Source organism: Myxine glutinosa, chromosome 1 (assembly GCF_964187855.1).
Source record: "Myxine glutinosa chromosome 1, kmMyxGlut1.1, whole genome shotgun sequence".
NCBI classification, from domain to species: domain Eukaryota; kingdom Metazoa; phylum Chordata; class Myxini; order Myxiniformes; family Myxinidae; genus Myxine; species Myxine glutinosa.
The window spans coordinates 104,960,170-104,985,426 of NC_136261.1; the positions used below are offsets into that span (position 1 = coordinate 104,960,170).

Consider the following 25,257-nt stretch of genomic DNA (forward strand, 5'->3'; position numbering starts at 1 on the left):
TTTGGGCTTGTGCTCTGATTTGGCACAACTAAAAACATCAGTGCAGAAAGTAATAATAGGTCTTGGATTTTTAATATCACAGAAATAAACTATAACCGTGAGAAAAGGTGTGAAAATGTAGTATTCCCTTTGGTTCGGTTGCTCGACACCAGTCATGACACTTCCTTTAAGTTCCAACTTCATTCGAGGAGATGGGAAGCCTCTTTGATGTCTAGTGATAGGCCAGTAAACAAGTTGTATCATGATGAGGGGCATGCATGATTGAAACATCAGTCTTTTTTGTGATGGTTACCAGCTCGAAGAAATATTCCGCAAAAAGAACGAGAAACGTCCATTACCCGAAGGGAATGAAGAATCTGCTCAGCTGGTAAGTTTAAAAGCATGGGAAGGAAGAGAGAACAAAGGAGGGGGTTGCAGCATTTGATCATTAAAGATTCATCATAATGCGCCTTTTCCCCCACAGTTACTGTAATATTGATTTCATTAAAATAGTGTTCTTTGCTATTTTTCAAACAATATAAAAATGTTTCATTCTTTTCCTCTTCCACCCGATTTCTAATCTTTCTTTTCTATTTTCTTCGCTTTTCTTTGTTCCTTGTGAACCTACATCTTTGTTATTTTTCTGTACCTTACAACCCAATTCTTCACAATCTTCTTTTAAAGTGGAGACGAGGACCCATCGAATCATTCAGAGTTTGAGATCACGCTTGTGAAGAGCGATTTTCAACATGCTCTTATTAATTTAGATCCAAGGAACTAGAATCCGAAGGCGACCTAAACAGCTGACCCCTCTAAAGGTCGGGGAGGTCAACTAGTGGGTCAACAGAAGCCATATTCCAAATTGCTATAAACCAAGTCATGTTTGGTATCAAAATAAACAGAGTGAGAAGGCAAACACTTTAGTCTCATTTTTGACTTTGTTTCACTGAAGTTTGATCGAATATTAAGATAAGAACGTGTAACTAGCAACGGTACCTGCCCTACGGGCGGGGCTTCAATTGGGAGGCCCAAATGAAAAGGCAAAATATCAGGCTTTCTCCCTGATAAGGCTTTTTTTATTTTAAACGATTCATACAAACATCCGTTAAATCATATCACACGCAAATCATCAAAATCTAAACAGTATTTGTAGAATTTCAATAAAAGCCACATCACTGTTCATATCGGTAAATATTATTCCATCGTGTTTGGAAAAACTGGAAAATTGGAAAAACTTTATAGCCTATTTTACTCCAGGGGGTCCTCGGATTACCCACCCAAAATATCGTTGCGATCGGTTCAGCCGTTTTTGCGGTGCCTTCGAACGGACAGACAGACGGACAGACATTTGGTGAATTATAGTAAGATTGTAGAAGTACAACATAGTAGAGGATTGGGCTTACGGAATCTGTGCAGGGACCTTTACATAGTTTGTTACACACCAAACCTTCCTTCTCACATTTGTATGGAACTTTGCATAGCTTTCGACAGTCACACCTGATCTTTAGCTGAAACACTTCAAGGGCGGTGTCTCTGGTTGTCCAAATTGGGATAAGCTGTCTGTCTTCTTTCGGCCATCCAAAGGAACAGGGATTTTTTTTTTACCTGGATGAGATGCCAGATGGCTGGTGGCCCAGATTAATGGCTGGTAGAGTGCCAGTTGAACATGAAGATGCCACGCATCCTGTGTTGGTGGAATCCATTCAACATCTTGAATATTCTGGCTGAACATATTCAGTGCAGGATGTTAACTTTTGCAGCATCTGATGTTGAATCATAGAGAAGGCACAGAAAGTATTCAATCATCTCTCGTTAATCTTCCTATAAGGACGAGAAGGGGCATTGGTATACTTTTGCAAATACCTCTGTCACTTCAGGATACAGTATTTCTTCCATGTTGTCCACCAAAGGAGTTTGCCTTTTGTCTTCAATCCGGCGGTTGTGTCACATCCTGACACAGCATGGAACGTTATTATGGCAACACATCTCTCCAGATCCAGTATTTTTTTTGTACACAAAATCGAGGCTCATGTAAGAGCTAACACATTAAACACAAAAAACATAAATGGACTCATAAAACATATAATAAAGGGAGCGGGAGACAAGAGGGGGAGAGAGAGGGAAGCACACAAGCAACAGTAGGGAACGGGGACATCGAGAGATCTGTGGAAGGGAGAGGGCTGGGATAGGGGGTTGGAGGGGGGGGGGGGTACACGGTATAAAACAAATGAACACTTCTACGAATTTCAGGAATGAAGTTGGAGATTGAAAGAGGTGGATTTGGGGTGTATTAACGGGGGTAGGAAAGATCAAGGTTTTGGATGGGGGGAAGATAAGAGATGGTGATGAACAGCTGTTTTGAAGACCTGGAGGGAGGAGTGGGATTGAAGGGAGTGCTATTTCCACCACTCCTATATACGATCCACAGATCAGCTGCAGGATTTTGTGATAGCAATTGCTAGAACTGCCCTATGATAATGCAATGCCATCAGTATCTCCTCTTCAGACTAGAATGGAGTCACAAGTTTGAAGTGCATTCTCCAAGTGCACAATTCATCTTGTATTCGCCTCTTCGTGACTTTACAGTTCCATCATTTCATTTCCAACTCCGTTGGAACTCCGTTGTCCTCACCCCCACAATTACATTTGAAACTTTTCCAACTATTTATTTTCCTGTTTTATATACTGTATGCTTGGTTTTCTGCAACTGGGTCTCTTCCCTTATTTATATTCCTGTCCCCTTTCCATTTGTGTCTGGTGCTACAGTGTTTGAAGTTGTACGGATACCGCCACCCCAACATGAGAGATGTACGTATAATTTGAGCAGCTTTTCACCAATTTAATCCTATACGACAGACCTGCCCAACTTTATGGATTCTCCATAATATTCATGCAAATCATGATGGAATTGTGGAGGTATGGAAAAGACTAAATGGTTACTGAAATCGGATAAAACAGCAGTTAATTTACATGAGTTCCCTTACAAGGAACTTAAATTAGGTGTTCCCATCCTATATTTGTCTATGCTCTATCCTTTTTAAATGCTGAGGATCAAGCAAGAAAGCAGCAGGTATCATTTTTGAGGTCTTGGGTATGACTCAGTCTGGGTTTGAACAGCTGACCTCCCAGACTCAGAGCAAACACTCGAATCATTATGCCACCAATCATCGATTTTAAATCATAGATCTGCCTTTTTAAATCATAGATTCATACAAGTTTCACTTTACTATGGTCACTGGTAAAATTCACCTGAAAGCTCAATATTGAAAACCCAATAGTCACGCGAGTTGTGCCGTGGTACGTGGAACTGTGCCTATGTACAAGTCAATTGTGGAATTTGGTGAAATGACACCATGTCGAGCAAATATTTGCACAAGGAAGAAGACTATATTGCACGATTAAATTTCAGGTAGACTAGGGCAGGACAGGTGCCTAATGCTAAGTTTGATTGCCTTTGAGTGCCAGACTTTTGAATTAATTTTTAGTGTAACAAGACAATCGTTGTTCTGCCTTGTGTAAATTCACCACTACAAACAGTAGTGATAGGACCAGAAGAGTGGTTTGGATATAAATGGTAGTCGTACGACTTGAGGAAACACATTTTGATCCGTGTGATTGGTTGCCAAAAGGAAATCACTGGTGCTGGGATATTCTGACACAACTTTAATTGGATGAGTGATTTCAGTTTTTGGTTGAGGATTTGTCTGATGAAGTTTGAAACGTGTGTTGGGAATGAAGCTGCATTTTCAGTCCATCATAACGCACTTCCTGACATATGGCATGGCTTCGTAACGCACTTCCTGACATGTGGCATGGCTTCATAACGCACTTCCTGACATGTGGCATGGCTTCATAACGCACTTCCTGAGATGTGGCATGGGTTCGTAACGCACTTCCTGACATGTGGCATGGCTTCGTAACGCACTTCCTGACATGTGGCATGGCTTCGTAACGCACTTCCTGACATGTGGCATGGCTTCGTAACGCACTTCCTGACATGTGGCATGGCTTCGTAACGCACTTCCTGACATGTGGCATGGCTTCGTAACGCACTTCCTGACATGTGGCATGGTTTCGTAACGCACTTCCTGACATGTGGCATGGCTTCGTAACGCACGTCCTGACATGTGGCATGGCTTCGTAACGCACTTCCTGACATGTGGCATGGCTTTGTAACGCACTTCCTGACATGTGGCATGGCTTCGTAACGCACTTCCTGACATGTGGCATGGCTTCGTAACGCACTTCCTGACATGTGGCATGGCTTCGTAATGGTCTTCCTGACATGTGGCATGGCTTCGTAATGCACTTCCTGACATGTGGCATGGCTTCGTAACGCACTTCCTGACATGTGGCATTGCTCCCAAGGCTTGAATGTGGAACGGGTGATCGTCTTCGTTTGTATGCAGCACACGGCCTGGTTATGGCAGGAATTTTGAAATGTGGACGTTGTACCGCTGATAGCTCACCTACTCTTCCCAAAAGACACCACAGGATCTTTAACGTCCACCAACGAATTCTGGCAGACAGGACGCCCGTTTAACGTCCATCCGAGAGGGAACTGGTGATAAAACCTCTGAATCCGACCTCCACCGGAAACGCATGACACTGCCTCCATTTGTCCTTACACCGTTTCTCCGAATATTTGAACCTGGCCAGCTTCCTTACATATGCCACCTCTCATTTCATATTCGTTTGTTAGGGCATTGTCAGGTCCATGATCAGTAATTTTCTCATCATCTTCAACCATAATACCATCTCTGGGCACTGCGTGGTGAGTGAAATCATACTGGAGAAGCTGTAGATTTGCCAATATCAACTCTCTTCTGATGCCCTGCACCTGCAAAGACAATTTGAATGGGTATGCCTGACCTTTGGTATGCCGTCTCCAACCATAGTTGATCTGCTACCTCTGCTAGAACAGGTAGCACCTGGCTGTGCCTCCAAGTGGTGTAGTGCTGCAATGCACGGCCACATGCTGTCAAGACATGCTCCAAAGTTTCTTGCTTGCCACACAAAGCATACCCAGCTAACACAACACCGTTGGGCCAACGTAAGTGCCGACGTTGCTCCAACGTTGGCCCAACGGTGTTGTGTTAGCTGGGTAGGCATCTGATTCATCAAACTTCCATTGGTGTGTAAATTTGCTGGTGTGTGCAAGAGATTGCACACTGAACTGAGGAGGAAACTGATTGTCAAAGATTCTATCTTCCAAACTATGGTCAGCTCACATCTCTACCACCGCTTGCTCTCAAAAAAAGCGACACATATCGAAGAAACAGTTTCAAATGGAGCACCGTGCCCCCATTAGAGCATTAAAAATGCATCAGATGTGGCAATAAATGCGAATTGTTGCTCCCAAATTGTCGGGTCGATGACAAAAGACGCCATTTGCATTTTGCCGCCTCAATTCGTAACCCGTTTCAAATCCCGTGCGGGCACGGGCGACTTGTTCGTATTGTTAATATGTAGATTACAATTATGGCGTCCAGATAACATTGATATGAGATGCAGCAAAAGTCTAAAAGAAAATAATTTGTAGAAAATAATTACCCCCTGAAACTTCGGATCCCTACTAGTCCCTTTTTTTACCAACCGATTGCTCTGAAATCCGATACAGCCCTTCTACTCGATGGTCCACAGGATTGCTCGGCCTTAGATTCTTCAATTTCACATCAGGGACCTGAACTTTCATATCAGAAGATCATTGGATGTCTGAACTACAACCAAACGAGAAAACCGTAAACCCACTTGGGGCTATATTTATTTTATTTTCATATGGATGACTCCATCTTTGCTCTTTACTTCTTCGGGTTCCTTCTGAAGATTCCAATGCAGTATTTGGTTTTCCGTTTCATTAACTTTGTGCCACATCCTGATGCTGTGTGAACTGTGCTTCCCCGCTGACGAACATCTGGTAGCTTGTACCTGTTGCTGTGTCTGAGCTTGGGGAAGAACTGCTGGAATCTGTCTATGTGTTCTTCCCGACATCTTTGTTCTTTTTTCCTTCATACTTCTTTCTACTTTTTCACATTTGTCTTTATTCATTCTAATTCTTGCGTTTTCTTTATTTCTCTCTTTCTTTACAGTGCATTCAGAAAGTATTCAGACCCCTTCACTTTTTTCACATTTTGTTATGTTGCAGCCTTATGCTGAAATCGTTTAAATTCATTTTTTCCCTCATCAATCTACACTCAATACCCCATAATGACAAATAGAAAACAGGATTTTAGAAAGTTTTGCAAATTTATTAAAAAGAAAAACTGAAATATGACATTGACATAAATATTCATACCCTTTGCTATGGCACTGCAAATTGAGCTCAGGTACCTCCCATTTCTCTTGATCATCTTTGAGATGTTTCTACACCTTTATTGGAGTCTACCTGTGGTAAATTCAATTGATTGGACATGATTTGGAAAGGCACACACCTGTCTCTATGAGGCCTCACAGCTGACAATGCATATCAGAGCAAAAACCAAGCCATGAGGTCGAAGGAACTACCTGCAGAGCTCAGAGACAGGATTGTGTCGAGGCACAGATCTGGGGAAGCCTAAAAAAATCTCTGCTGCATTGAAGGTTCCCAAGAGCACAGTGGCCTCCATAATTCTTAAATAGAAGAAGTTTGGAACAACCAGGACTCTCCCTAGAGCTGGTGCCTGGCCAAACTGAGCAATTGGGGGAGATGGGCCTTGGTAAGAGAGGTGACCAAGAACCCGATGGTCACTCTGGCTGAGCTCCAGAGATCCTGTGTGGAGATGGGAGAAACTTCCAGAAGGACAACCATCACTGCAACACTCCACCCATCTGGGCTTTATGGCAGAGTGGCCAGATGGAAGCCTCTCCTCAGTGAAAGACACATGAAAGCCCGCTTGGAGTTTGCAAAAAAGCACCTAAAGGACTCTCAGACTGTGAGAAACAAGATTCTGTGGTCTGAGGAAACCAAGATTGAACTGTTTGGCTTCCGTCTGGCCATTCCAAATCATGTCCAATCAACTGAATTTACCACAGGTGGACTCCAATCAAGGTGTAGAAACATCTCAAAGATGATCAAGAGAAATGGGAGGCACCTGAGCTAAATTTCAAGTGTCATAGCAAAGGGTCTGAATACTTATGTCAATGTGATATTTCAGTTTTTTCTTTTTAATAAATTTGCAAAACTTTCTAAAATCCTGTTTTCTCTTTGTCATTATGGGGTATTGAGTGTAGATTGATAAGGGAAAAATGAATTTAAACGATTTCAGCATAAAGCTGCAACATGACAAAATGTGAAATAAATGAAGGGGTCTGAATACTTTCTGCATGCACTGTATCTATCTGTCCAAGGAGAAGTGAATTCTTGCAGAAGATTATACTGCATGTAAGACTCACTTGGCTGCACCTGGCTGGGTTTGAGGGTTGTGGAGTAGCGGCTGAAGCCCGAATCCTATCCTGGAGCCTCCTGATGATGCCATCTTTCCGCTTTACTTATTCTTGTTCCTTCTGATGACTCCAATGCAATGTTTGGTCTTCCATTGGATTAGTACGAAAAGTTACTTTTAATTTTCATAAATGGGAACCTCCTGGAAAGAACAAAAGTGGAGAGCCATTGAATATGGGTTGGTCTGTTTAATATTTCCATTTGAGCAAATGGCTTATTTGGGAGCCCATCCCAAATTCCTACATCCAAATATGGGAGCTGTGATCTTAGGTTCAAATCCCATATGTACATGTCCATTTCTATACTAATGTCCTTTTAATTAAAGTAAAAGTACGATGATGTCTACTTACCATATTCTCCTGCATGTAGTTAATGTGCAAGCCATTCCAAAAATTACAGAAGAATGCTCAAAAAGTTCAAAGTTCAAAAAGGTTATCGCCCATCCTTAACCACAGCATTTTCCACCCAAATTAATCTTACCTAAGTTAACCCAACAATTTTATTTGTGGATTCATGTTTCCTTCCCCCCTTTCTTTTCTTTTCCTGTTCATTCCAAAAAAAATAAATCATTTCCATTCCCTGTAGTCATAAGCCTGGTGTTGGCTTAGCGGCTAGGGTTCCGGCTTGGGATCCTCGGATCCTGGGTTAGAATCCCGGCCGATCGTTGAATTAACGCCAGGGGGGTTGACTCAGCCCGTCATCCTTCCGAGGTCGGCAAAATTGAGTACCAGTGCACTGGTAATTCCCTGTGTGTCGCAAGAGGCGACCAACAGGATTGGAGGCAGGAAGGGCATCCGGCCATAAAACATGGCTTCAAAAAGGGGACCACGTGTGACCACGGCCCCAAAAAAGGCCAAACCCGCGCTCTGCAGGGAAAAATGGCCTCTAAAGGTGGTTCTTTCCTTTCTTTCTTTTTTCCCTGTAGTTGTATGAACCTGTGGCCACCACTGTGCCAATGGCAGTACATTACCTTTTCATGTTCTGTCACCTCACTTTTCCTTGAGCTTAGCTTTTGTATGTAGGTACTTTGCTCTATTCCTTGCCATTTGTAGATCATTTTGTAATTGCTGGCGGCCTGTTTTTATTATTAAACCAAAAATACCTGACAAAGGTCATAAATCATATAACGCTCTTCCCTCGTCACCCAAAATGGTTGTCCTCTCCTTTATCTCCTCATTGCTGTAATTTATCTCTTTCCTGTTGCCATCTTCTGGGTGTTATACGTACGAGGTATCTGCCGCCCTTTTCACTTTGAGACCCTCTTCCTTTTATGATTTTTACCTCTTCCACCGAAGGTGTACCGATGTTATGTTTTCACCCCTGTTTGTCTGTCTGTTGGTTGGTGCGTTTGTCTGTGTATCAGCGAAATATCTCAAAGGGTTATGGATGGATTTGGACTAAACTTGGTGGATGGTTGTGCGTTTGACAAGGAGAAATTCATTATATTTTGTTGAAGGTCCAGATCCGATAATTTTTTTAGTGATTCTTCACCATTGAGAGATGAGGCCAAAAACCATATACAGTAGGTATAGCATGATATCTCAAAAGGTTGTGGATGGGTTATGACAAAACTTCGTGAATGAGTTGTGTTGATGACAAGAAGAAGCCGATTTGATTTTGGTTCAGGTCCAGATGCAGATCCGGCCTATCAGTGGGATACAAAACGTAAACTGTTCAGCCAGGTGGAGGTATGCGCTCTACCAAGTGCCGTTCTAGTTCAAAATGTGAAGAGCATGAGCAGGTCAGAAGCTGATGTAAACTCAAGAAATGCTTTGGGAAGGCATGTACTCATAGAACTGGGTCTCATTCGACTTATTTGTTTTGATTTTTGAAGGATATAGTATGGTAGTACTCAATATGAGTGTCGAATGGAGCTTTGTGCACTAAGAACCAACTGAAAAAGCAACACATATTATATCGGTCCTCTTGAAAGATGTCTGTCTGAGGAAGTGGAGTGACTTGTCGGTCTAAGTGTGAATAATCTCATTAGATTGGAAGCTAAGCAAAGAAAAGATTGTTTGGGACTTGAATGCAAGACCTCTGTGAAAGGCCAGGTATTGTAGGCTGAGGGCAGGTAGGAGTGTTCAATTTGTGGTATGCCTGCATTTGAGCTGTCTGGTCCTAGGTTCATTGCCCCGGTCTAGTCCACTACTACGAATAATTGAATTCCTGGTGCATTTCTTATACTAGCAACGGTACCTGCCCTACGGACGGGGCTTCAATTGGGAGGCCCAAATGAAAAGGCTAAATATCAGAAATTGAAGGTTTTTTTCTTCTTTTAAACGATTCATATAAACATTCGTTAAATCTCGATCGGTGCAGCCGTTTGTATGGCACCCAGGAAAATAACATCATCCGGGAGCAAGTATCAGCAGGATGTGGCAGTGTGGGAGTCCATGTTTCTGATCCTCCTTCATGCCGAAGTAGCCCACCACTTCTCCAAGCATTCCGCTCTTCAGATCCGCCATGAGAGATTTAAGCTTGATACTGCAGACGCGTGCAGTTAGTACTCCCGATGTCGTATGTACTCCCGATACATGTTTCCTTCATTGTAAAAACTACCAAATCAACAGTTAAAAGGATTTTGAGCCGATAGCTGTTACGGCCTTGGCAAGATCAATGGAGACAGCGATCTGTCAGCGTATTCACCGCCCAAATAGCTATGTGGAATTCTCTCATGTGGAGATTACACTAATAGTGGGGCAGCAACTTAGCATAACAATTGTGCATTTTGTGAGGAAAGCACCAAATTTGGCACACTAGTAGACTATCCTATTATGAACAGATTTGGATATTGGACCATCTCAAATTCCGCCCCTGATGGCTGTGGCAGCCATTTTCCAAAATGACACCTTCAGCTTGTTCCGACAAATTGCATCATCAATTGGCTTGGTCCTTTCCACCAGGCATTCTCTGGTGAAAGCCTGGAACTGCTCTTGGCCAATCTTCTTCACATTCCTGACAGTCTCAACTCCAGCAGGACCTGCAATTTCCTTTGTGTCAAGGACAACCAGATCCATGCTCTCTTCCTCAAAGGGGTTGCCAAGCTCTTCTATGACGCTGACAAGGGCGCGGACATCCTTGGCGAAAGAGGTCTGCACACTTGGTGTCTGGTCGTGATGACGTGTGTCCTCTCGCCTCCCCCAGTGTTGATGGCCATCTTGGAACTCTTCTATGGCCCTGGCAACTTCTGGCCCGGCAATCATCCAACGCTGCAGGGCACTTGGGTTGTCAGTGAGGCCGACTGCTCCACCATCTCCTTTGATGCAGGCGTTATTCTGTTCATGCGCCTGGTCGATTGGGATCGAAGAGGACACCTTCTTCGTCTTCTGTACAGTGAAGTTGCCAGCCCTGAATTCTCTGGCTACATCTGGGTGCTTCATTGGGAGTGCAACCATGTCCCTCAGGTGAACAGGGACCCACCTGGCATAGTGTGTGTGGTCTAGGGCATGGAACCATGGGACCAGTTCCGTCAGGGCATCAAGGTACATCGTGAATGAAGCCTGCCGCAGAGAACGCACGTAGACCAGTACCAACATCTCTAGTTCCAGCACAGTTGCCCAGTACTGAAAGTTGGGAATGTCTTCTCCTCTCTGGTGACACCAGTATTCGAACTCAGACAGGTCTTCTGCATCATCAGCATATGTCATACAGTGGCGTTCATACGCACGGTGTTGCAGGATGTGCAGTGCCGCTGCAGTGATTTGATGAGCTCTTCTTGTGCGGGTGACGTGGGCAGCTCGCAGGAAGGAGTCGGCCGTCCCTGGCGTTGCAATCTCAGCTTGCAAATCTGCAAAATCTGCAAATCTTGCAAAAATCAAATCTCTGAATCTGAGATGGCCCAATATCCAGATCTTTTCATAATATGATAGTCTACTAGTGTGCCAAATTTGGTGCTTTCCTCACAAAATGCACAATTGTTATGCTATATTTAGCTTAGCTGCCGGACTATAATCATGTTCACAATCGCTATGTCGTATGTACTCCTGATACATGTTTCCTTCAGTTGAAATGGGTTGGAATTCTCTCAAGCAGGGATTCAACCCGTGTCCTTATAAAAGGTCTTTGTCCGGGGTCACCGAGTTCGATCGGTGCAGCTGTGCAGCGATCGGTGCAGCTGTGCAGCGATTGATGCAGCCGTTTGTGCGCGCACCCGGGAAAACAACATCGTCACAATGAGAACAATGAACGTCATGCGAACGCGAATGTTATGCGGGAGTCCAAACCTGAGAATGCTGGAGACCAAAGCTGAAATTGGGAAAACTAAATAGCCTATTTTACTCCTTGAAATCCCAGGAATACCCACCCAAAATATCTTTGCGATCGGTTCAGCAGTTTTTACGGTACCTTTGAACAGACAGACAGACAGACAGACAGACATTTGGTGAATTATAGTAAGATGCTGGAGCAAGCTGTCCTTCGCATGAGAACTTAGAGGAGGTTGCCAAGTCAGTTATAGATGTTAAAATTCCCAATGTATCTGTAAATATTAGGTTATTATATGTACTGGTGAGTGTATGCAGCCCACGTTCCCTACCTTGCGATTACATGGGATTTATGGGTTAGTTATTTAAATGATACACATGTTTCTTGAACCAATCTCCATGGTGATAATGAAATTAGGACAACGAAGATGAGTAAATTGGTTGATTAAGTCAATAAAGCACAGGCATGATGGATTAAATGCCTTCAGCAGTTTTCTGGTAACCGGAGCTCAAAATAATTAGAAACAATAATTAAGTGGATTAAATAAAAATTCGAATTGCAAGGTAACATGAACCCTAAGGAAGAGTAAGGTGCAGTGATTGGTTTTTCATCATCAATTTATCCTTTGTCATGATGTTTTAATATTATTTTTGCTTTTCTTTTGCTTTGACTCTTAAGTTGCAGTTTATGCCTCTTGCACTCCCCTCCCACACCATCCCTCGCGGCCTCACAGGTGTTCTGTGGTCAGTGGGGGGCCGGGGGCCAGGGAGACGCAGAGGGATCAGGGGAAGGTTGGGAGGGGGGAGAGCATTCGTGCTGGGATGCCGTACGTCACGGTGCTGGCAGGCTGTTCTTTCCTGGGCTTGCCGAGGTGGGGAAACACCTTTTCATTGCCATTGTGCTTTTTTCTCATCATTCACCTTGGCTCTCCCATATTCTTTAACTCATTGCCTGCTTCGACTACCTTTTCTCATTCTTTCAAAAATCTTACTGTCTCATTTTCTGTTCTCTCGTCCCTCATTCAATTGCATTCTGTCATTCCTCAAAATATTTATTATGGATTAATTATTTTTCAGCTTACCTGTGTCTTATTCTTTAAGGTAAAGTTGAATCCCATAGCTCAATTTGTCCTTCTCTTGTGCAGCATATTCTTCATGAATGCTAAATTCTTCATGAATGCTGCACAGCATTTGAAATTGCATGCTGATTGTACCTAAATGAGGCATGCATGGATCTGTCGTTCTCCACCTTTTTCATGGTATTCCAAACTTGAATGTCTACCCCTACTTCCCTCTGTCAAATAGAGAACAAGTTTGGCTTTTTCGCATTCCGATCTGAACCCTTGGCTCATGATGCAGGAAACCGAGGTTCAAATCCGACATACCATTTATGTTCGCTCATCGTCGATGAACGTCTTTGCAATTCATGTACAAGTGCAATGATGTGTACTGATGTCTTTGTTCCGCATGTGATACAAGTACAAGGTCCCCCATTTGCCTTCGATTACAGTGAATAAAAACGTTTTCTGGTAACCAGAGCTCAAAATAATTAGAAACAATAAGTGGATAAAAAAAACATTCCAACATAAAATGTTATTTATTATTCTATTTGTTTGTTATTCTAACAAAATTATTTGGTTATTCTATTTTGTTATTCTAAATTATTTTTTATTTGTATACAGGAAGTATGTAAATGTTATTTATTGTACACAGGAAGTATTTTGTATGTAAATTAATTATTTTTGTTATTCTAAATTATTTTGTTTGTTATTCTAAATTATTTTTTTATTTGTGTGCAGGAAGTATGTAAATGTTATTTATTGTATGCAGGAAGTATTTTGTATATAAATTAATTATTTTTGTTATTCTAAATTATTTTGTTTGTTATTCTAAATTATTTTTTTATTTGTATACAGGAAGTATGTAAATGTTATTTATTGTACGCAGGAAGTATTTTGTATGTAAATTAATTATTTTTGTTCTAAATTATTTTGTTTGTTATTCTAAATTATTTTGTTTGTATGCAGGAAGTATGTAAATGTTATTTATTGTATGCAGGAAGTATTTTGTATATAAATTAATTATTTTTGTTATTCTAAATTATTTTGTTTGTATGCAGGAAGTATGTAAATGTTATTTATTGTATGCAGGAAGTATTTTGTATGTAAATTAATTATTTTTGTTATTCTAAATTATTTTATTTGTATGCAGGAAGTATGTAAATGCTATTTATTGTATGCAGGAAGTATTTTGTATGTAAATTAATTATTTTTGTTATTCTAAATTATTTTGTTTGTATGCAGGAAGTATGTAAATGATATTTATTGTATGCAGGAAGTATTTTGTATGTAAATTAATTATTTTTGTTATTCTAAATTATTTTGTTTGTTATTCTAAATTATTTTTTATTTGTATGCATGAAGTATGTAAATGTTATTTATTGTATGCAGGAAGTATTTTGTATGTAAATTAATTATTTTTGTTATTCTAAATTATTTTTTATGTGTATGCAGGAAGTATGTAAATGTTATTTATTGTATGCAGGAGTATTTTGTATGTAAATTAATTATTTTTGTTATTCTAAATTATTTTGTTTGTATGCAGGAAGTATGTAAATGTTATTTATTGTATGCAGGAAGTATTTTGTATGTAAATTAATTATTTTTGTTATTCTAAATTATTTTGTTTGTATGCAGGAAGTATGTAAATGTTATTTATTGTATGCAGGAAGTATTTTGTATGTAAATTAATTATTTTTGTTATTCTAAATTATTTTATTTGTATGCAGGAAGTATGTAAATGCTATTTATTGTATGCAGGAAGTATTTTGTATGTAAATTAATTATTTTTGTTATTCTAAATTATTTTGTTTGTATGCAGGAAGTATGTAAATGTTATTTATTGTATGCAGGAAGTATTTTGTATGTAAATTAATTATTTTTGTTATTCTAAATTATTTTGTTTGTATGCAGGAAGTATGTAAATGTTATTTATTGTATGCAGGAAGTATTTTGTATGTAAATTAATTATTTTTGTTATTCTAAATTATTTTTTATTTGTATGCAGGAAGTATGTAAATGTTATTTATTGTATGCAGGAGTATTTTGTATGTAAATTAATTATTTTTGTTATTCTAAATTATTTTGTTTGTTATTCTAAATTATTTTTTTATTTGTATGCAGGATGTAAATGTTATTTTTTGTCTGTAAATTAATTATTTTTGTCATTCTACATTATTTTGTTTGTATGCAGGAAGTATGTAAATGTTATTTATTGTATGCAGGAAGTATTTTGTATGTAAATTAATTATTTTTGTTATTCTAAATTATTTTGTTTGTTATTCTAAATTATTTTTTATTTGTATGCATGAAGTATGTAAATGTTATTTATTGTATGCAGGAACTATTTTGTATGTAAATTAATTATTTTTGTTATTCTACATTATTTTGTTTGTTATTCTAAAAAAAAAATTTTTTTGTATGCAGGAAGTATGTAAATGTTACATATTGTATGCAGGAAGTATTTTGTATGTAAATTAATTATTTTTGTTATTATAAATTATTTTGTTTGTATGCAGGAAGTATGGAAATGTTATTTATTGTATGCAGGAAGTATTTTGTATGTAAATTAATTATTTTTGTTATTCTAAATTATTTTGTTTGTTATTCTAACATAAAATTTTGACATAAAATTCTAACATAAATTGTTAACTAAAATGTTATTATTAGCTTCCCCAGTTTCTTGTCCTTCGGTTGTTGGTTAAAGGAACTCTTAACTTAACTTGATCCAGGCATAATAATATAAATCAAAATATTGCCTTCCTCGTAGTTCGACAGTTTTACTTTTTCTATAACAGTCCTCCATCTTGAACCCACACATAGCCTATAATTTTTAAAAATAAAGAACGTGTTATTTAATTTGGTCAAAAAGGCAGAAATGTTTAAACCTAAGCTCTGGTTACCATCGATTTTTTCACAAAAACTTTAACTGAATCCAATATGGTTTGACCTGCTTTTGAACTTTTTGTACCGTATTCTTCTTTTATGTAGAACCCTGATGAATATATTAATGTGAATACAACACTGCTCATTCATCTTTTTGGCAAGAAAGGGAAGGCAGAGTTGAACTACACGGACTTTTACAAGTAAGTTTCATCTCAAACTTAAGGATCCTCCCAAATGATGTCCAATCGTTTTACCGGAGCTTTTAGTACTTCTTCAAAACATCACAATTGGAGCAGAACATGCAATATCACATGTCCCCACTACGGCAGTAAAATAACGGACAACAGGAAAAAAAAGAAAAAAAAAAGGAAAGATAACCAACTGTGTACATTATACAAATGTTTGGGGTTTATTTACTTTTACACACGTGGAAAAGACACACGGTAATTTGAGACTACCTTATCATAATAGTGATCCTATCTTTTGTGCTGAGACTACATGACTGGTCCTCTCAACTTTAGTTGTTTTTTTAATACATGATGTATTTTCATGGAGTAATTTTTATGAATTTCAGATGAGTTGACGTATGACTGGTAGGTCTGCTACTTAGCTCCAGGCCCTGATGGAACTTAATCTTCCTTTGATATATATTTAAAAAAACAATATTATTCTTAATTCTCCTGCATTCTCCGCAACTTCCCCAGTTTCATGGATAACTTACAAACTGAGGTACTGGAGCTGGAGTTCCTGTCCTATTCAAAAGGTTTGCCTTTCATTTCCGAGGAGGATTTTGCACGTGCATTGTTATGCTACACAGATAGGGAGGAACAAGAAGCCTTCCTTAAGAACCTTCGTCTCCATCTACCTGCAGAAAAGGTGTGGCATATGGGCTACTTACGGTGGGATTGCGGCATGTGGGCTATTTATCATTGGATGAGCTGATGAGGCCACATATATTACCTGCGGAATGCAGCGTTGGGTTTTTTTGGATACAAAGTAGAGGCTCTTGGAGGAGTTAGAACATAGAATGGACCAGGACGTAACATAACAAAAGGAACAGTAGAAAGAGAATGGGGAAACACACCAACAGAAGGGTTGAGGGACAAAATAGAGAGAGACTTGGAGAAATAAGGGATGTGGGGAAGAGTGAGGGGTAGGGAGGTCTCATGGGGTGGACATGATGGATACAGAAGCAAATTCTCAAGAAGGAAAAACTGGAAATTTGGGAAGACTTGGGCTTGGAGAGGGTTAATGGGGGTAGAGATAAGATAATGGTTGGGATGTAAATTGAGAAAAGTAAATTTGAAAAAGGAAGGTGTAGGAAGTGGAGAAAAGCTTGGTAGGTGGGAGCAAAGGAGTAAAAAACAGAGGGAAGAGTTGAGTAATATTTGTGAAAGGGGGAGGCAGGCATAAAAATGACATCATCTTGTGAATGTAATATGTAATATGTGGAATGTAATAGTCCTAAAAATATGTATTTTTGTTAGTCATCCATTTGGTTCAACAACCTTGTGACAAAAAAAATAAACCAGCCAATGAAACAGACACTAAAGCATGTGGTCATCCAAATGATCAGACTATAAAACCAGGAAGTGGATGACAGACTTGTTATGCAGCCCCAACTTTCCGACCCCTTATTGTGAAATCTTTAATCTCCAGGGGATTTCTTTCGAAGAATTTTGTGCATTCTTCCAGTTCCTCAACAACCTGGAGGACTTCACCATTGCCATGCAAATGTACACTGTAGCCAGTAATGCAGTGAATCAAGGTACAACCATCTCTACACAAATGTCTACTAATATATAAAGAAGTGTTGGATTCCTCCATGAACTTATTGATGAGTGCTTGATTATGATCACAAGATGGCCAAGTGAATAAATGTAATGTGTGTGCAGAAGAGTTCCAGCGTGCAGTCCAAGTTACAACCGGTCACGACCTCTCTCCACATCTCGTGCGCACGGTGTTCACACTATTTGACAACGACGGGGACAACCGCCTCGCCTATCGGGAATTCCTTGGAGTCATTGCAGACCGGCAACAGCGTGGTTTACGGGTTAGGCATTGTTGAGGGAGGAGGGAGGGCGGGTATGGAGAAGACTAAGTTATTCAAAAGTTAAGATGACGATTATGATCGAGATCGAGTAACCTCAATATGTCATCTTCGCATATTGAGGTTACTCGGGTATCAAACCCTACGTAATGAAGGAAACCCAGTCATCAATCGGAATTCAGAAATAGACCAGGATAATGAAATGTAATGGCTAACTTGATGGGAAATACAAGAAAATCTATATAGGTGTTCCTCTAGTTGCTTTATTTTAACACATATATGCAATGGAGCAAAAATACACACATGCATGTCGGAGGAAGGAATAGGGTGGAGGGAGGGGGGAGAATGAACCAACGCTCTTTAACTCTTACATGCAGGCGTCAAAAATCCTACATAAACACAGCCATTGGGCCTCGGAGGCCTGGGAGGCCCAACCTAATGTATTCGTGTAATGTTTTTTTTCTTTTTATAAAAATTTTTTCTTTCATATCCTTTTTCAATCCAAGTCGATGCTCATGGATGTGTATTTGCTCAGAAAATGTGAATCATTGACCCTATTGTTTGGAAGAATCCCATACAAGTAATGAATGTTAAAAAAAAAAATTGCTGAATTTCTTTTTTTGTTCTTGCTTTTTCAACTTTTTTTTCTCTTAAAAGTTGAAGCTCATGGAGGAGTATTTGTTCAAAAAATATGATTCACTAATCCTTTTATTTAGAATGTATATGTCCACAACTGTCAAAAATCCTACACCTATGCAGCCATTGGGCCTCGGAGGCCCCACTAATGTATTCGTGTAAAGTTTTTTAAATTTTCACATTTTTGTCACTGAATTATTTGTAACCAAGTTATCGGAGCATATAATGAGGCTCATAATCAAGAAAACAAGTCAAGTGAATCCACTTGGATTCCGCCCAGGTTGGCACATGGAAATTATGATGTAGCATAATTATCATCTCGGGTCAAGATTTGAAATTATGCCATGGTTTTTGTAAAATTGCTACTAGTATTCACATTATGTACTTTCACCAAAACATACATCATCATAGAAACATACATAGAATTTGGGTCCTCTGGGTCATTTGGGTCCTCTGGGTCATTTGGGTCCTCTGGGTCATTTGGGTCCTCTGGGTCCTCTGGGTCCTCTGGGTCATTTGGGTCATTTGGGTCCTCTGGGTCATTTGGGTCCTCTGGGTCATTTGGGTCCTCTGGGTCATTTGGGTCCTCTGGGTCATTTGGGTCCTCTGGGTCATTTGGGTCCTCTGGGTCATTTGGGTCCTCTGGGTCATTTGGGTCCTCTGGGTCATTTGGGTCCTCTGGGTCATTTGGGTCCTCTGGGTCATTTGGGTCCTCTGGGTCATTTGGGTCCTCTGGGTCATTTGGGTCCTCTGGGTCATTTGGGTCCTCTGGGTCATTTGGGTCCTCTGGGTCATTTGGGTCCTCTGGGTCATTTGGGTCCTCTGGGTCATTTGGGTCCTCTGGGTCATTTGGGTCCTCTGGGTCATTTGGGTCCTCTGGGTCATTTGGGTCCTCTGGGTCATTTGGGTCATTTGGGTCATTTGGGTCCTCTGGTTCATTTGGGTCCTCTGGGTCATTTGGGTCCTCTGGGTCATTTGGGTCCTCTGGGTCCTCTGGGTCCTCTGGGTCATTTGGGTCCTCTGGGTCATTTGGGTCCTCTGGGTCATTTGGGTCCTCTGGGTCATTTGGGTCCTCTGGGTCATTTGGGTCCTCTGGGTCATTTGGGTCCTCTGGGTCATTTGGGTCCTCTGGGTCATTTGGGTCATTTGGGTCATTTGGGTCCTCTGGTTCATTTGGGTCCTCTGGGTCATTTGGGTCCTCTGGGTCATTTGGGTCCTCTGGGTCATTTGGGTCCTCTGGGTCATTTGGGTCCTATATTCCTATCCTATAACATATATATCCTATAACCTATCCTATATATATCCTATATCATATAACATAATATATCCTATATATCCTATAACATAACATATAACAAATATATCCTATATTATGTACTAGCGAGCGGCCGCGTACCAGCCAAAGGGGTAGCCCATGGTTAGCCTAAATATAGATTTGATGACGTCATGTTTACACATCTGAGCGACAGAAACTGGCTACACATCTGAGCGACAGAAACGGAGCTTCACTTTTGGAGAGACAGAAATTCCCAGGCAAACGCTATAACGCACCAGGTTTACAACCTGTGCGTTAATAATGATATAACATAGTACAACAACATTTATGCCTGGTCTCTAAGCCCCTGGCCTGCATTCATGTTATGAGTGAAGAATGAAGATTTTCCCACAAACCTGAATGAAATTTTCATATTTTTGTCACTGAATTATTTGTAACCAAGTTATAGGAGCATATAATGAGGCTCATATGAAGAAAATAATGATATAACATAGTAGTACAACAACATTTATGCGGGGCCTCGAAGGCCCCAGGCCTGCATTTGTGTCGGATTTTCTGGTTATAAGTGAAGAATGAAGATTTTCCCACGAGCCTGAATGAATTTTTTTAATGTCACTGAATTTTGTGTAATGAAAGTCGGTGAAAATGAGGCTCATTCCAAAAAAAATTTGTACAACAGTTTTTGCAACAAAAACAAACCTTGTGGGCCTCCGAGGCCCAATCACTGCATCCAAGGGTTAATAGAGAAATGGTATAAAATCATTAACATTTGTAAGTTGATGAAATAACTTTCTTTTTTTTTACTTGTAAGGTTTGTATATTCAAAACCTTTTTGTGTATAATCCCATAGGTTTATAAACATCTACAAGGGTTGGCGGCATTTAAGTCTTGTGTTCGACGAGAGATGCTGAAATGAGAGCTTTGGGGATCTTGAAAACATCCACAAGGTATGGTGGTGTACATGTTGTCACTTGGGTTGCTATTTGTGGATAATATAAAGGGGTGCCCAATTTGATTCATACAGCTGCATGAAGAAGTAAATGTATTTTAACCTATATATGTAGGGCACCCCTTTATATGAATTTTTCTAGAGCATTACTTGGTTCCTCCTAAGAACATGAGGGTAGTCCAGCATGCACACGAGATTTTTTGAATGTCCCTTATTTTCTATCTCCTTGCATTTTCCACAAGCCATGGAATGTCCCTTCTTTTATATAGTTTGCCACATGGCACATACCATACAAAGAGGCCTTTTCTATGCCCCTGGCATTTTCCCAAGAATGTCTTTCATTTTCTATGGCCACTACAAGTGGCCATTTTCTATGGCTACAACGACGGATGAAAAAATATATGGAGACATCACATACATCAATTAAATTACACAAATTAAAAACCAACATATTTCCTGTGGTATCTATGGGGGTGCTGCCCGATACTGTGAACCATCTTTCCCATTGCTCATCATGGAATACAGTATCAATCCAATCCTGGACAAAGAAAAAAAATTGCCACCATTCTTTTTGTGCCTTTTTCTTTCCCTCGGAACGCAACTTCATTTTATATTGATTATGACCGGAGTCAAAAATTTTCTTTGTCCAACCTTTTTCGGGTTCGCCCCTATGAGCCAAGCCAAAACTATAGCACGTAGGACATAGGTGGAATTTATTTCGAAAGCCATTAACTAGACCTATTGGCCGATGTATATTCCAAGTTTCAGCTCGTTTCAATGTATAGCCCTTGAGATATGAGCGCCAACACATTTTGGATGGATGGACGGACGGACAGATAGACAGACAGGCACCAACAATGATTTGAGGGTTTTCTAAATAAAACTCAAGAATGCGGAAACCAACGTTGCTGAAATTTGGAACATATTACCTCAACGCATTTACTTCTGAAATTTTCAGTCAATTTCGTCCAATAGAAGCCAAGAAACGAATTTTCAATCCCCATTTTAAAGTTGCATTTTGTGCCTCCCTTGAATGAATGAATGAATATGAATGATCGTTTTAAGGCCATTTTTCCCCACTAGAGCGGGGGTTAGCCTTGCGGTCCCCATGACAATCATGGTTCCCTCATTGAGGAAATGTTTTTATGGCCGGATGCCCTTCCTGACTCCAACCCTTAGTGTCCTCTTACGATGCGCAGGAATACGGTGTACCTATTCTAAATCGGGGTACACACCGGGATCATTCATCCCAGCAAGCTGGTACTCAATTACAGAGAAACGATCCCATATAAAGGGAGGGGCTCTTTGCGCCTCTCTCCATTTCATTTTGGTTTCAGGATCTCACTAGTGAAGCGACGTTTTGTAACCAGTAACCAGATGAGTGGTTACATCAGCTGGATCTGCAAGGAACGGTTTGAAGAGCTCATGATATGATGCCAGCCATTGCTGTTGATTGTGGGTGTTGATGTTTTGGGGGACCAATCTTGCTGATACCTCGGACAAGAGCAATTGTTTGTGACAAGTCATTATAATGTTTTTCATACACAGGCAGTCTCCAGCTTTACTGGCAGGAGAGACAGCGGTGCTCGCCCGGCCTCACCATAAATCCCTCTAACTATAGTTTGTTATTCCTCTCGTCGTCCCTTATACTACACACATTAGATTTACTCGAATTTATTCATTTTACATTTTAAAAGTACATTTGATAACGTCTTTATATAAAAAACAAAAATTGTGTTTAATTTGTGTTGGGGAACCAATTAATCACTTATTACATGTATTTAAAGAGGATTTATTCTTCCAGTTTATGAACATCCAGCTTACAAACACATATTCAAGGACACATGGTATTCATCAACCAGGGACTTCCTGTACAGTGATCAACCAATCCAGAAAATGTATCTGTTCATTAAACGAGAATCCACTGTATTTTCATTTTGGATGTAAATGACCTTCCTCTCACACTGTCGACAATAACTGAGGATGACGACAGCACAAGAGTAAAGAGGAGGAGGGTTAAGATGGTAGTAAGGCAGGTGTCTTGATGAATCCCATGAAAATCGTCACCCACGTGTGATTCCGTCACATTACCTGGTCTGCCTCACTGAGAGTAGTACTCGTCTGTAGCCATGTGACAGTTCTGGTTCAATACATATAATTGAATTCTCTCTGCTCTTCTTAGCATTCAAGATAATTACCTTATATGTTCAAAATTAGAGTGCACATGGTGATTCCGTCACGATGGAATTCATGTCTTTAATTTAGAGAGTGGTGAATGCATGGAATGGTCCATCTGCAAGGGTCGTGGCAGCAGACTCAGTAGATTAGTTTTAAAATTGAGTTGGATAGGTATCTGGAAGTCGTGGCGATAGGGGAGTTCTAGGATGTTGGCACAATTGCACAAGCTTGATGGGCCTAATGTCCTCTTCCTGCATTGATTATTTTTACATCCTTATAAATATACCCACCAAGAGAGCTGTTTTGCCTCTGGAGGATCAGAACTCAGACTCTGGAGGATCGTAGCAGAACCACATTTATTTTTAAAGTCACCTACGAATGTTTAAATCATGGTTTCCAATGTTTATACTAAGTTTACTAACACATGGATTTTCCAATCTGTTCACAGTTTCACTCTCACATCATGAACTGAAAGAGACCTCTTCTTTGACAGTTCCTTGCTTCCCAAATCTGATCCACCTTTGATGCTCAGGTGGTCAGCTGAACAGACTCGTCTTCGGCATCACGTCTCTATTTAGCATGATTATATATTAATTATTTAACTTATTATCTATTCCATGATTTAATATTTATTGATTGTTTTTCATTTTATTTATTGCCATATGTGAAAGTTTATTTCATGGAGAAATCTTTTAATAAGGACCAATATTATTATTACCTCGGGCACTGAAGGAGGATGAAGGTTATGTTTATTATTTTTTATTATTGTTGAAAGCCTGTTAAACTTCTTGCAAAATCTGCATGTTTTATATTCCCTATTTGGTGCTTTGTTAATTAGTACATCTTGTTCTCTTGCAAGTTATGTTCAATGATAATGCCTATGTATGATGCTATGAAGAAAAGATTTGTGTTAAAGGAAAATTTGTTCTTTTCAAATATTAAAATACTCATGAAACACATCAACTTTGAAATTTTCTTAAAATTGAAATTAAGCTAATATCATTTATGAGAGATGATATCATAGTGATGATTTACGCACACACTCTTATAAACATAGTTAACCTAATCAATCCTGTACTGACTTTATATGACACTTTCAGGAGCTGTGCCCTATTTTAACATCAATTTGCCAATTCTTTTATTCTCAGAATGTGTGTTGGCCCAAGAGCCTAGTACAAACACAAACTTTCTTTTTTAGAAAGGGACCATCAAACAATCAAAAGAGTACTGATGGCTCTTTCCAAAAAAGTTGGCCTGCTTTCAAAGACATCCACCAGTATTGTATCTTACAGCGTTTCTTGTTGGACCCCAACCGAAGATCGATCATAGCCATTTGTGTTCCCAACAAGAGCAATTGTTTGTGACGGGCAGCAGAACCTGAGGAACCCCCGGGCTGAACACCTTTCATTAGCCAGCAGGGCTTTGCATTTTTCAGATGCTTTCTAGTTGATTTTGCATTGCATTCTTTTATGTACAGTACATATGGCAGATACACTACATGGCCAAAAGTATGTGGACACACGAACATCACACCCGTATGTGCTCGTCGAACACCTCAATTCCAAAATCATAGGCATTAATATGGAGTTGGTCCCCCCTTTGCTGCTATAACAGCCTCCACTCCAATGGGAAGGCTTTCCACTGGAACATTGCTGCGGGGATTTGCTTCCATTCAGCCACAAGAGCATTAGTGAGGTCAGGCACTGATGTTGGACGATTAGGCCTGGCTCGCAGTCAGCATTACAATTCATCCCAAAGGTGTCCGATGGGGTTGAGGTCAGGGCTCTGCGCAGGCCAGTCAAGTTCTTCCACACCGATCTCGACAAACCATTTCTGTATGAACCTCGCTTTGTGCACGGGGGCATTGTCATGCTGAAACAGGAAAGGACCTTCCCCAAACTGTTGCCACAAAGTTGGAAGCACACAACCGTCTGGAATATCATTGTATGCTGTGGTGTTAAGATTTCCCTTCACTCAGGGGCTGAGCCTGAACCATGAAAAGCAGCCCCAGACCATTATTCCTCCTCACCAAACTTTACAGTTGGCACTGTGCATTCGGGCAGGTAGCGTTCTCCTGGCATCCGCCAAACCCAGATTCATCCGTCGGACTGCCAGATGGTGAAACGTGATTCATCACTCCAGAGAACGCATTTCCAATGCTCCAGAGTCCAATGGCGGTGAGCTTTACACCACTCCAGCTAACGCTTGGTATTGCTCATGGTGATCTTAGGCTTGTGTGCAGCTGCTCGGTCATGGAAACCCATTTCATGAAGCGCCCGCCGAACAGTTGTTGTGCTGACGTTGCTTCCAGGGGCTGTTTGGAACTCGGTAGTGAGTGTTGCAGCCGAGGACAGATGATTTTTACGTGCTTCAGCACTCGGCGGTCCCGTTCTGTGAACTTGTGTGGCCCACCACTTTGCGGCTGAGCTGTTGTTGCTCCTAGACGTTTCCACTTCACGAAAACAGCACTTAGTTGACCGGGGCAGCTCTAGCAGGGCAGAAATTTGACGAACTGACTTGTTGGAAAGGTGGCATCCTATGACGGTGCCACGTTGAAAGTCACTGAGCTCTTCAGTACAGCCCATTCTACTGCCAAAGTTTGTCTATGGAGATTGCATGG

The 25,257-nt window shown here is 40.4% G+C and overlaps 1 protein-coding gene across 2 annotated transcripts in view; it reads left to right on the top strand.

Moving 5' to 3' along the window:
• MICU3 (mitochondrial calcium uptake 3) overlaps positions 1–23,596 on the top strand; it is a 35,879-nt gene extending 12,283 nt beyond the window's left edge. For both annotated transcript variants that reach the window (XM_068116450.2, XM_068116458.2), the window contains 9 exons: positions 296–367; positions 2,746–2,787; positions 12,339–12,476; positions 15,654–15,748; positions 16,253–16,424; positions 17,208–17,316; positions 17,444–17,601; positions 20,361–20,457; positions 23,086–23,596. In XM_068116450.2, coding sequence (XP_067972551.2) covers positions 296–367; positions 2,746–2,787; positions 12,339–12,476; positions 15,654–15,748; positions 16,253–16,424; positions 17,208–17,316; positions 17,444–17,601; positions 20,361–20,426 — 852 coding nt within the window. In that variant the 3' untranslated portion in view covers positions 20,427–20,457; positions 23,086–23,596. The remainder of the gene's footprint in view (positions 1–295; positions 368–2,745; positions 2,788–12,338; positions 12,477–15,653; positions 15,749–16,252; positions 16,425–17,207; positions 17,317–17,443; positions 17,602–20,360; positions 20,458–23,085) is intronic.
• Positions 23,597–25,257: the final 1,661 nt, after the last annotated feature.